This window comes from Strigops habroptila, chromosome 3 (assembly GCF_004027225.2).
Source record: "Strigops habroptila isolate Jane chromosome 3, bStrHab1.2.pri, whole genome shotgun sequence".
Classification (NCBI taxonomy): Eukaryota; Metazoa; Chordata; class Aves; order Psittaciformes; family Psittacidae; genus Strigops; species Strigops habroptila.
This window is the reverse complement of record NC_044279.2, coordinates 65,772,456-65,785,164: the sequence shown is the minus strand read 5'-3', so window position 1 is coordinate 65,785,164 and position 12,709 is coordinate 65,772,456. Positions and strand designations below refer to the sequence as shown.

The following is a 12,709-nucleotide window of genomic DNA, read 5'->3' as shown; positions in this document are numbered from 1 at the left end:
CTGTGCTACAAAGTACAAAACTGCTTTTAAAAATTCATTTTCTGTTATATTTTACCAGAAGGATCCCTCTCCTTTACTAGGAAGGAGTTGTGAAGGAATTAAATAGTCTCCTGAAACCAGGGATGTAGAGAATCATTTGAAGACATCTTGATTCTATTAGTATTTGTAATCCAGAGGACAAACTTGGCTACCGTGGTAATTAAAACATTTTTAGCGTTGTGGATGAACCTCTTTTATTATGACTTATTGGACCTATCCTGCTAGAGCTTATTATCCAGGAATACAGGGTATTAGTCCTGCAGTGCTGAGGGTTACTGAGTAGTTAGAAAGTCTCATGTCCCCATTTGCAAAAATGTGCTGTGGTTCGCCAAAGAGGAATGAAACAAGACTGATGTCTGCAGTACTCTAGGGAGATGGGTTACAGTTTACACTACACTGCACACAAAGGTACAGTGCTAATGGGACTCAGTAACTGAATCTGTATGACCTGTAATTCCTTATTTTCTAAGTTCATTCAAATACTTGGTCACTCAAACTTCTAAATCACTTATTTATCCTCACCTAAGTCCATACAAGAAGTCTCATCTGTGCTGTGTCTGTCTTTTTCTAAGGCCTCTGCAAGGATGTATCTGAGATGCTAGCACCTGCCATTTTTACTAAAGTCACTGCAGCTAAAGTGTTCTTTAAGAACACTTTCAGAAAAATACTGTTCAGCATCTGAAGTTTAATGCTGTCCAATTCTTTAAGCCCTTTCTTCTCTGCTACAAAAAGATTTAGAAAATACTGCTTGCTGGATGCCTTCTATTTCTACAGTTTGTCATATTTGTAATATGTAGTAGTATAATAGTACATTGTTCTGATTTTTAAGCTTTCATTAAAAAAAAAAAAAAACAAACTATCTGTGGTTGAGGGACATTCTTAAAGTTTTGCCTTCATTCAAAGCTTGTACTGAAAACCAAGCTGCAATTTAAACCAAGCTGCTATCTTGCCCAATTATCAGACATTCAAGATCTGAAGGTGATGTGCATTTGCACGCTCTTCTTTCTAGAGTGTTAACAAAAATATTAGGATGACCAGTAAATGCAACAGGGCAACTTCTGTGTATGAGTAGCTTAAGCAAAACTTTAGCAATTGTTGGGAGTGACTGAGGGGATGAACAGAGATCATTCATCATGAATGCTTCAAAGGCTGACAATATTTGGCTACAGAATTCAGTCATGGCAATTTGCAGTGCCTTCTTGGCTCTGTAGTCATCGCTGCCTTCAATAAGAAATTTCAGTCCTCTGGATCCATTATTGTCTCAGGGTTGGAGTCATTCATTATCACTATGTCCTTGTCATCAGCTATAAGAACTCTCAGTCCCAGCTGAACTGCAAACAGAATGGAGACTGTAGATGAATTAGAAGTATGCCAGTGGCAGCTCTACTGCCATAAACTATTCTGTAGCCATCTGTTTTAAAAAAGGCAAACCCATCTTTCTTAGCATTTTTTTTAAGACTGCAAACAGAGTGAATAATGTTGTATTTATCTTCAGATTATATTCACCATTATCCATGTACCACCTACTGGTCTTGGTACCTCTCCAGACTGTAATGATCATGATCAACATTCAGTGAAAGGCTTCAGCATAAACAGAAGGAAAAAAAATCATCCTCTTTTTGTCCAGTTCAGATTTAATCCTCAATCTTTTTCACTAGGTTTTCTACACTGTTGCCATTTAAGGTTTCCCTTAGCAATATTCAGTCTGGTTTAGAGTCTGCTTACCTCTTGTTAGCTGCTATACAGCTCAGTTCAGACTACAGAACCTGCCCAAATGGGGAGATAAATAGGCAGTTTCCCCCTTGCTGAATTACTGTTGCCAAGCTACACTACTACCAGTATCTGAAATATCTGAACTAACCTAAGTGAGCTATGTTTATGTAGCGACTCAGGTATTAGCTAGGCTTTTAAAAGATCAACCATCTTGGGCTGTGCAGCAAGTACATACTTTGACTGCCTTTTAGAACATTTCAGGACCTCTGATATTGTGAACTGAACACACAGTTTGCTGAAGAAGCCGTGCATGTACTACTGACTGTTACCTGAACCGAAGCTGAGCCTCTCAAACTCTGCAACACTGCTGACAGATAGGTTTGTTCATGTGCATCGTTCACATGGCAGCCCATTTTCTCCTTCTTGCCACCTCGCCTGTATTACAGAATGTACTTTTGGTCTCCCTGGGGATAACAGCTCTCAGGAAGAGAAACAGGTCGTTTTTATAGTGCTCTTCAATCACAGAAATTGTGTTTTGCTTGCTGATACTTGCTTTTTGTGGTCTTTAGAATAATTTTAGCAATTCCAACCTCTTTTGAGAGCAGCAGTGTGCCGTTTAAGAGCTCTAACCACTCATATCTTCGAAGGCAGATGCAGGGACTGTGAGAATGAAGACCTTAGGCCCGCTGTAGGAGAGGATCAGGTTCGAGATCTTCTTAGGAACCTGAATGTGCACAAGTCCATGGGACCTGATGAAGTCCATCCATGGGTCCTGAAGGTGCTGATAATTAAGTTGCTAAGCCACTGTCCATCATATTTGAAAAATCATGGTAGTCAGGACTGGAAAAAAGGGAAATATAATATTCCAGTCAACAACTGGAAAAGGGGAAATATAATTCACATTTTCAAGAAGGGGAAAAGACCCAGGAAACTACAGATCAGTCAGTCTCACCTCTGTGCCTGGCAGGATCGTGGAGCAGATTCTCCTGGAAACCATGCTAGGGCACATAAAAAACAATGAGGTGGTTGATGACAGCCAGCATGGCTTCACTAAGGGCAAATCATGCGTGACCAATTTGGTGGCCTTCTATGATGGGGCTACGGAACTGATGGACAGAGGCAGAGCAGTTGACATCATCTACCTGGACTTGTGCAGAGCATTTGATGCTGTCCCGCACGACATCCTTGTCTCTAAATGGGAGAGACAGAAATTTGAGGGATGGACCACTTGGTGGATAAAGAATCGGCTGGATTGCAGTGGATAAAGAATCGGTTGCAGTCAATGGCACAGTGTCCAACTGGAGCCAAGTTCAAACTCCATCTTGTTTCAGTTCCAGAAAACACTCAGAAAGCCACAACTTTCACCCCTCTTCTTGACCAGGACCCCTTTCACCCACGTGATGTAGCACTGAAATTTTGGACAATGGTTTGTTTTTTCTACGACATGGTGGTGAAGATTATTCAGCAAAAAATAAGTAATAGGCTGCTCTCCATATCTCATTGTCCTGGTCCTGGAGTTTTCACTTAAGAAGTAGAGATGGGCAACAGAGGATTTGATTGCAGAAGGTATGATTTGCGTGTTATTTGAGGCACCTCCAATTTCCATACCAGAGTAATAGCTATATAGATACTGTTACAGAGATATTCTTGGCTCTGGCCCTGAATCATCAGCAAGGATTGTGGGTTTACTATTAAAAGAATAAGTGTTTCTTTAGAATCAAAACAGATTACTCTAAAGAAAGTGAAAATGACCAGAGCTCCAAGCCAGCCTGTTTTTCCCAGGATTACGATAGCTAGAAAAAAGCAGAGGTCATGGATCATGTTCTGTCACTTCACTCTATTGATATTTTTCATGTTTTAGGCATACATCCAAAATTGGATACTATTCCATAAAGCAAAAGCAACAGAAACAAAGTGGCAATAATAATGCGCCCATCGTGGGTTGTTCCCGCACCTACAATCTGAACACTATAACTGAGAGTCTGATGTGCACCTTTTCCTTTCTTCTACTCTTTTTCTCCATTAAGTCATCATAATCTTTGTATTTCTTCATAACATAAATGTGTCTAGAGTATCTTTTGATACTCTTCTGAAAAAAAAATTGCCTAAATTTGTGGTATTGTGTCATGAAAGACAAGAAATAATTTAAGGTGCTAGTTTATCTAGACATGATCTAAGCAGGATCCAAGTACTTTCTAAAATGGGTCTGTCAGATTTTTGGTATGCTGGTAGTCTGCATAAAGCAAGCTTGCTCTCTTAGCATGTACAAGAAACACCTGTATAAATGCAGAGATGAATTCCACTCACAGCAAGTTCATTGTGTAAATCCATTCTGCTGTCAGAAGGTGAACAATTTTGTCTGTTGAAACATACCTTTTCTTCTTGGAATACGTGGTTCTTTCACATTTTTGATAATGATATATGGCTTTAGTTGAGATCCTGATAACAGCAAGCTTCTGCTTATGCGTAGCTTCAGCAAAACTCTAGTAATCGTTGGAGTGACTATGGGGATGGACAGAGATCATATCTTAGCAGTCGGGTTTTTACGCTCTAGTTAATTCTCCAGGGCAGTGATAGAGTCTTTAACTGGCATAAATATTTCGCAGAGCTCGGTCACTGACTGGGATCAGAAGAAAGCCAGATCATACGTCACCCTCTTCCCACCTAAACCTGAAATGTGTAAGAAAAAGTTGTTCTTCAATCCCAGCTGTCACTCATCTGAAAGCAGTCATGGACTTTCTCATCACTGAGTCCATTTTCACCCATTGTCTTAACAAAACTTCACGCCTTCCAAGTGAAAGCATTATTTTTTTATATATATATATATTTTTTTTACACCTGTAAAAAATAACAAGAGCTTTTCAAATGCAGTGTCTCACCCCTACAACTCTCAAAGAGAAACAACCTCATAACCTGGTAGTTTCAGCTCTGGGGCTGTGGGGTCAGTGTGCCTTTCACATAACTCTGCAGGCAAAAGTGCTGCGCTGGCTATTGCCAAGCTGGGTTAAAAGGCTGTAGCCCTGAGCTGCTTCTCAGAAGCTGCTGTATTCTCTGCATGTGTAGCTGGTCCCATTCTATTAAAATAATGTGTTAAGGGGGATTTTTAGGGCGAAACAGTATTGTTCAGATTTTTAGAACAAGGTCCAGAAGCAAGTATTTATGCAGTTATTCCTACAGATTGGAGAGAGATTATTAAGTAATCTAGGATAGGAAGTTCTTTGTCTAACTGAGCAGGAGGTATGCATCTCCCTGCACAATTTGGTCTAAATACTGAAGTACTGAAGCTATTTCACTCTCCATCCTCAAACATTGCACTATTAAATACATCTTTTCATGCTCACCAAATTTGTAAATTTTCAGGATTTTAACAGGTAAAATTTTCTGTACTCCAGTGGTACCAGTCCTTTTCCTTTTCAAGCCTTCAGTTTAAAAGTCCAGTATATTACATGCATTTGTTTAAAACATCAATATTAAATAAAAGCACTGACATCTGTCCTGTTCTTCTGTATTTTTCTCGGTCATGTATTCTTTCACATGGAGCTCAGTGAGTAGTTTTGGAGCAAGTATTTTTATTTTAGCCACCATTACAAATTCCTAACTAAAGTTAAATTGTTTAGAAAGAAGACACAGAAAGAAAAAGCAAAGCTATTTTACTACAAATAAAGTCTGCTTAAGGAGTGGTAACAAGTGAATTAATTAGAAAAAAGCTGATTTACTGTCACTGCTACCCTCAGCAGTTTGCCGGTATGATCTTAAGTCACCAGATTGTGATGGGTCTTTATTAAAAAAGATCTTGACAACAAACAGATATATTGGCATCATTAAAAGTAATCTTAGTATTTTTCATTAAGCTTCTATAATTTTTCTTGCATCTTTCTTTAATAAAAGACTTGTGGCAATGTTATTAGCATAATAATTGCTGTTGGCATAATTAGCAGAATAGTTGTAACACATCTGATTGTTTTTAGAAAACCATTCTATGAAATTAGCAATATTAATATGCTTTTGCTTGTAAACTAGAGCAGGTAAAAATTTTGAGTATTTGGGAATTTGGCATTTTTACTAGTTTAATTGCATTTGCAACTATTTTTTTAGATACAAACTAGATAGGAAATCAGTAGCATTCCGAGTTTGTTTTTCACCATCACTCCTGCATGATGCCATCTTTCACACTGCCATAAATGCTTAGGACCTCATTTTCTTTGCAAGGTGATGAAAGTGGGACAAGCCACCCTTATGGGGCAATAATTTTTCTTTTATGTCCTGATGCACATCCTGGTTTGGCCACACCATCTAAAGATGAGAATTAAGGTCAAAGGAGAGAAACAGATGTTTTTCTACCACAGAGCAATCCTTCAAGTTCATTTTAGAACTGCTGTTTTATGATCAAGGCCATTGTCTTCATCTCCTCTCTTGCCAGTACCCGTAAAATGTTTCTGAATTCTATTTTTAAGGTTTTTGCTATCAGGAGAGAGATTATGGCATGGTTGTCTTTCTATATCTAGTTATTACAGTGCTTGAGCCTCAAGATCTTGCTCAAGATCAAGAACAGAATGTTCGTTCTTACACCATTTCCGCAAGGCTGCAAAAGATTTGTGATGAAGGCCAGCCTACATTTGTCTTAGTCAGGACATGCATCCAGCAAGCTCATTATATTGGTTACTCACAAGAAAAGTCAAAGAATAGCTCAATCATCCTTGAAGGCATCTATTTTAACATTTGTCATGTAGAACAAAAGTGTCTATGTCATCATTTCCTTCTGGGAATACACTGTATTGTTCAAGTGATTTCAGTAAATTTCTCACATGCCACCTTCGTTCTAAATAGCTGCATGAATAGGCAGTATTAGCTAATATAATTTAACACAAAAGTCTTATCATTAGTCCATTATTTGTGCATGTATTCTCAAAATCTCTTCTGGAAATGTATAGAACATTACAAAGAATGAAAATTTTCGGCCATAGTAATAATACATGGTAGTTACTAAAACTGAGAAGCTGAGTGCAGAATAATAACATATCATTACATGTTTTTCTTACCCTGTAGGCAATAATTTGGCATCAGCGCAGTCATTTAGGGGTAGGCGGGTAGGTCTTGGCTTCCTGCTCCACCAACATAGAACCATGACAAACATTTATAACTGCTCTTCAGAGCTGCATGCTGCTACAACATGTATGGTATATTCAACTCTTTGTAAAGGCTTCGTCTGAGTTTTGCAGGATAATAATGTATTTATATGGGGTTTTTTTCAGACAAGAAGCCCTCCTTGCTGCCATTAGTGAAAAAGATGCCAATATTGCTCTGCTAGAACTCTCATCCTCTAAGAAGAAGACCCAAGATGAAGTGGCTGCACTGAAACGAGAGAAGGACCGTCTTGTGCAACAGCTCAAGCAGCAGGTGGGTAGGGGGGGACTAGGAAAGAAAGCAGTTAGTTAATAATCTGGTGTGAGAGTATCACTTTGATTTATGGAACTAATAATGTATAATCCTCTCAAAGATTGGGATAGAAAGTGTATAAATAACAATTTCAGACTAGCTACCAGTTATGAAGTCTGCTTAGAACTTTGGGGGAAAGAAGCAGCCTCATTGGTGAGGGAAGTTCCTTTGTGTCACTTGCCTGAGAAGTAAATGTGTGGTAGAATGCATAGGAAACTGTGAATGAAAAAGACATTGATTATTAGCTTCTACAGGCACAAATAACCACAGATTCAGGGAAATGTAGTGATACTTCTCTTGGTGGTCTGGATTTGCCTTGTCAGGGAAGAAAATTCTTGTTGCTGTAAAGCTTAAATATGAATGTGTTACTTCACACAGTCTCTACTGTGATTTCAAATCTGCAACAGGAGCAGCATCTGGGAATGCTAGCTACTAGAGTGGAATTTGGGAGGTCTTGTGCTTCTGAGGAAATTGGCCCTTTCCTATTTCTGGCCTCTCCCATTTCAAAGATCTTTCTGTGTTGGCATAACAATAAGAAAAACTGTGTTTCTATTCAAGCATTTAATATTGTGTTTCATTGTTGAATGCAATGTGAAACATACGTTGCCAGTAAAACACAGAGGAAGCAAAAGGCATCCCTGGCAATAAGAGATTTAGGATCTGAAAAATCTGTGTAGATTTTTCACTTCAGCACTTCTACTGTTTTTTCTGAGTTATTCCCTTGCTACATTCCCTGCAATAGCACATGAGCTGCTGCCAATCCAGTATCAACTTCTTTAGTGCCATCGTTTCCATCTTCATAAAATTTTATGTGCAACATTTTATCTGTCAATCAGATTATTTCTGTTGCTGTCAACAGTAAGACAAAACCGGGTTGCTTTCTGATAAGGGATTTCTCTGCTCCTTCCTTAGGAAATACAAGTAGGTTATTGGCCATGGATTTTAAGATAAAGATAAGTTAAATTTAATTGACAAACAGTAATTTTGATTACTATACCAGCTTCCAAACAAGCAAGAAGTACAGTTTACAATCTTGTATTATTTAATGTTGAGCAACAGTTTTAATTATTTTCACTTGTCAGCCAGATGACCTCCTACAGGATTCAGAAGTGGCCACAGCAATAGAAAACACTTATTTTCTTCATGTAATTATCTGTAGGTGTAGCAGTTAATGTACATTACCACTCATTCCAAGGGAAATTGGAACTTTATTGTCATCTGTTGTTATCCTAAGTTTAAATTCTAGCACTTTCATGCCCCTTGCCTTTCCCACTTTCCTTCTGATTATCCTTTCTGGGTGGATAGAACAGTCTAGTGATTTGTGGTGGCTTTTTTTCTGCTGAAAATTTGTGATATTTGATTTATCCATTAAGGTTGTGATTATCTTTAATGACTTAGATTTCAATTAGGTGATGTTTTTAACACTGTTGTAGGTCATATCATTATTTTTCAGTGCTAATAAGTCTTAAAATACCATATTCTATTCCTAAAAAGATACAGACATTTCCTTTAAGGATACACATTCTAAGTGCTTTTCTATATAGCTGTGGGATACTTGATATACCAAATAAACTAAAATTGCAAAGGAGATTAATTTGAAATTGTGAAAACAATTCTGAGCTGGTGTTGGATTTTTTTTTTTAAAAGGAGCAGTAGTCCTTTTTCAAAAAACTCAGTGGAATATCCAGATGCCTTTGAAGTTTCTGGTTCCAAAACTGCCATCAGCTAAAGACTTGTCATTGTTTAAGATTGTTTAAGACTGTCATCTTAAAAAAACAAAAAGAAGAAAGCAGAAAGTAATCTCAACACATCTGTTCTACGAGTAGTATAAATGCAAGCTATATATAAGTAGTATAAGTATAAATATAAAATCAGAGATAATGAGGCTGCAAGGTATTCTCCAGTACATTCCTAATCCCCAAGGCAGAATATATGTTAATATATAAACAATCTAAACTATGTTTTAACCATAACTGAGAAATATTTATTTGGCCTAAAAGGGATTTGACATATCCTCCCTAAAATCAATCCTACATCTTAAGGACGCATCATCTTTCATCCTTTTTTGTGTGCAGCTTTCAACACATTGAAGGAAAAGCTCCTCAAAGTTACTTATCATGGAACAATAATACTCACCACCTGTTTCAATTGCAGGGGATCCCAAATCACTTTTTTTTCTTCAGTACCAATAGTTTTGATACGTACCTTTTCCGCATCAATTCAAATCATACTAACTTTGGCAGCTCCAGAAATATGAGACAGCTCAGAAGAGAAGGCTATGAGATTTTGCAGGATCCTCATTACTGATACAGTCAAAGAGAATCTCATTTTTCCACGTGCTTTGTAAATAACCTCTGTACTTGGCCCTTGTGGTCCTCTTCAGTTATTACAGGTCACCAGCCTCATATTTTCCAACAAAACAACTGGGCTGATTCATCAATTTGAGTTTCCTCTACATGGACCCTTTTCTACATCTTGGGAACAAAGTTCCATCTGTGTTTGCCAGCACCACAGGACTATACAGCATTTCAGGAACTTCCTAAAAGTTTAGCTGTAATTCCTAAATTTGCAGTAGAAATTGTGAAAAAGTCTTTCAGATTTGCAGATGCATTGAACACAGCTGTTCAAGAAAGGCAAGTAATGCCAGTTAATCAAGATTTTCTGGAAGACTTCGAAAAGCAATTCTGGAACCTAAAAGGTTTATTCAACCCTTCAGATTCAGAGCTGGGATCCTGACCTCAGGAATTCCTTCCTTCTGCCTTTAACGTTGTTTCAGAGTTGTTGAGCTCCCTGATAAGTATTTGGTATTTCAGTCCATCCTGTTTCTAGGAAATTCTTAGAATTTGTTGTGGGAAAGCAGCTCTTTCAGTTGGCTGGCAGTCAGTTGACTAAAAGATTCCCGTTTCCATGTACATAGGATGCAAATACAAATGCTGAGCAATATCGGAAGGGGGTGGTTTGTGTGAAGAGTTACGCATGCTGTGGTAGGCACTGTATTCCTGGTTGCTGAATCTCACTGCAAACTGGAAGGGGCCTCTGACTGAAATAATGCTTTAGAAGAGCAGTTTTCTGACTATGCAGCAGTAGCAAGTGTGAATGGATGCAAGTGTGTATGACAGGATTCAGATTGTGCTTTTTCGTGGCTTGTGCTGGTTGTCATTGAGTTGCTACGGTAGCTACCACTGCAGACTGACTCACTGTTAATTCATCTTTCTTAGAGTGTGGAGGGATACAACTAACTCTCTCCCAAAACAAAAACTCATTCTACCTGTAAGCTTCAATTTACTGCTTAAAAAAAAAATCCAGTTTCTTCAGCCCTGCAATTTCAAGTGATTCTTATTTATTTAAAAATATTGGTGAAGACATGGATTCACCAAGGAAAGGTTGTACAGATTCTGGAGGACTCTGCAGTTATTCTTTGCTTTAACTGTTCTTTCTCCCTTCCCAACACTGTCACGTTCCTGGTCATTTGCACAAGCAGGGTGTTACTGCAAAAGACAGGGAAGGAGTCCTGCCAAAGGCATTTTGGTTCTTTAATTTCTTTAAGTATGTGTATTAAAGTTTGGATGAAGAGAGGCATTTTGGAAAGAGGATATGGCATCAATGTTGTTTTAATTTGGAGTTTCTAGGCTCAGAATTGCAGGAATGTGCCTCAATATAGAGACCATTTCCTAATGAGGCACTCAGCATTGACCAGGCTTTCCAGTAAATGGAGCTGCCTGTTTCATATTGGTTGTCAGTTTGTATGAGGGATTTCCTCTATCATCGGAAAGGCAGGCCAATTGCAGGGCGAAGGTCAGCAGCTAATGTGGTCCCAATTTACTTCCTCCCAGAGTACTTTGTCTCCATGAGTAGTTCATGGAGAAGCAGTGGTTGGGAGGCTGCTGCACCAGAGGGGGCCAGGGCTGATGCAAAAGAACAGAGCTAAAGGTTGTCTAACACAGACCAGATGTAGCGTGGCAAGCGCCAGCCAGTGTGCTCAGATTATACGCCATACAGAAGCCCCTATGATGTGTGTCACTGGAATTGACGGAGACCCAAGGAGCTTTGGCCTGCTTTGTGGCAGCACATCCATTGCTCATCTGGTAGAAAGTGGCCTGTTTGCCACTTAGCTAAGCCACTTGTCAAGCTAAGTTTTAATGATCAGGGTATACTTATTGTAACAGGGTGAAACGCTACTCTGCAGCTTTGAGTTGTAAAGGGAAGGCATATCTGAATGGGCTGAGGTTTCCTGTCTGTGGCCTTTGAGTCTTGAACACTTGGCGTTTTCTAGTAGGAGCTGTTTGGAGCAAAGCTTGTCATTTTCTGTGTTTTTCTACAGTGTCTAGCACAGTGGGGGCCTGACTTGACCAATCTCTAGGCACTACTGTGCCATAAACATCAAGTAACAGTGCTGAAATTTTTAGGAGCCTCTGAACTGTATCAGTGTGTTTTCTGAGAGCTTGGAGTATTATGCAGTTGAATTGTTTGTAAATCGCTGTATTCATTTGTATTATTATATAATGTTTCATAATTATTCCCAATTCTTTTATAATACACTGTAGCAAAAGTTATGAGGAACTAGCTTGATTCAGTGGTATTGATTATGGGATCTCAAGATTTTAAGTGGTGTCACTCCAGGTTAGATTAATACTGTACATTTTTATTATGCTGCCTTTTCCTAAATAAAAATAGTTTTCGGATCAGTTCCTCAGTCTTTCAAGAACATGTTGAGTTTTTATCTGATACTTTAGCATACTCACAAAACCACTCTGCTTAAGCGTTCTCCACATATTTCATAAACTTGTGTTTTCTTCTCTTTTCATCAGGTATTTTGTTATCTCTTTTCCTCACATTGTTAATGAAAAATACTGGGCTCAGGACAGAGCTCCCCATAACCCACTTGATTTATTTAGTTATACCTGTAATCAGTTCTTAAACACTATTAATGAGGGAGACCTTCAGTCTTGGGAACTCTTTTCTATGACTCATCTGTCTTTATAATGTCAACCTCACTGCAATCTAAGGTCATTATAGGTTTTTTTCTATCTGTTATGGGCATGGAAATAAAAAGACTATTTCTCTGCACTTTTTAGCAGATGTTTTGGTTTACACTGGGGTATCTCCTCTGTGTTATTCTCTAAACTGGGCAGTCCCAGTCCTTCCAGTTTTCATGTGTCTTGTTTTCTAGATATCTGATCATTCCAGATGTTTTTTCTTAGATTTTGATTCGTCTTTTTCTTTCTCCAAGCACGAAACTGGACAAAGCTCAAAATGAGGCCTTTCCTTAGCTGAAGTTGTTCATGTCATGAGACAGTGTGAGAAACCTTAATGGAGTCTTTCAAAACGTCACCAGTTCCCACAGGTTTCCATAAACAACCATTAATAGCTTTCATTATAGTAGATAAACTCTTCCTAGTACAGTATAGTTAAAGCTAGAGAATTTGAAGACATGATTTTTTTTGAGTACAGTCTCAATTGTTGTTTTCCTTTTCTGACCTGAAAGGATATTCTGTGAGAACTGAAATAAATTGTGTTAGTG

The 12,709-nt window shown here is 38.4% G+C and overlaps 1 protein-coding gene across 14 annotated transcripts in view; it reads left to right on the top strand.

The window, feature by feature from the left end:
- Nucleotides 1-12,709, top strand: part of ERC1 (ELKS/RAB6-interacting/CAST family member 1) — a 287,995-nt gene that overhangs the window by 222,885 nt on the left and 52,401 nt on the right. For all 14 annotated transcript variants that reach the window (XR_003990582.1, XR_003990581.1, XR_003990579.1 and 11 more), the window contains one exon: nt 7,005-7,149. Coding sequence is in view for 8 of the 14 variants with exons in the window: in XM_030479675.1 (XP_030335535.1) it covers nt 7,005-7,149 (145 nt within the window). In the remaining 6 variants the exon portion in view is untranslated. The remainder of the gene's footprint in view (nt 1-7,004; nt 7,150-12,709) is intronic.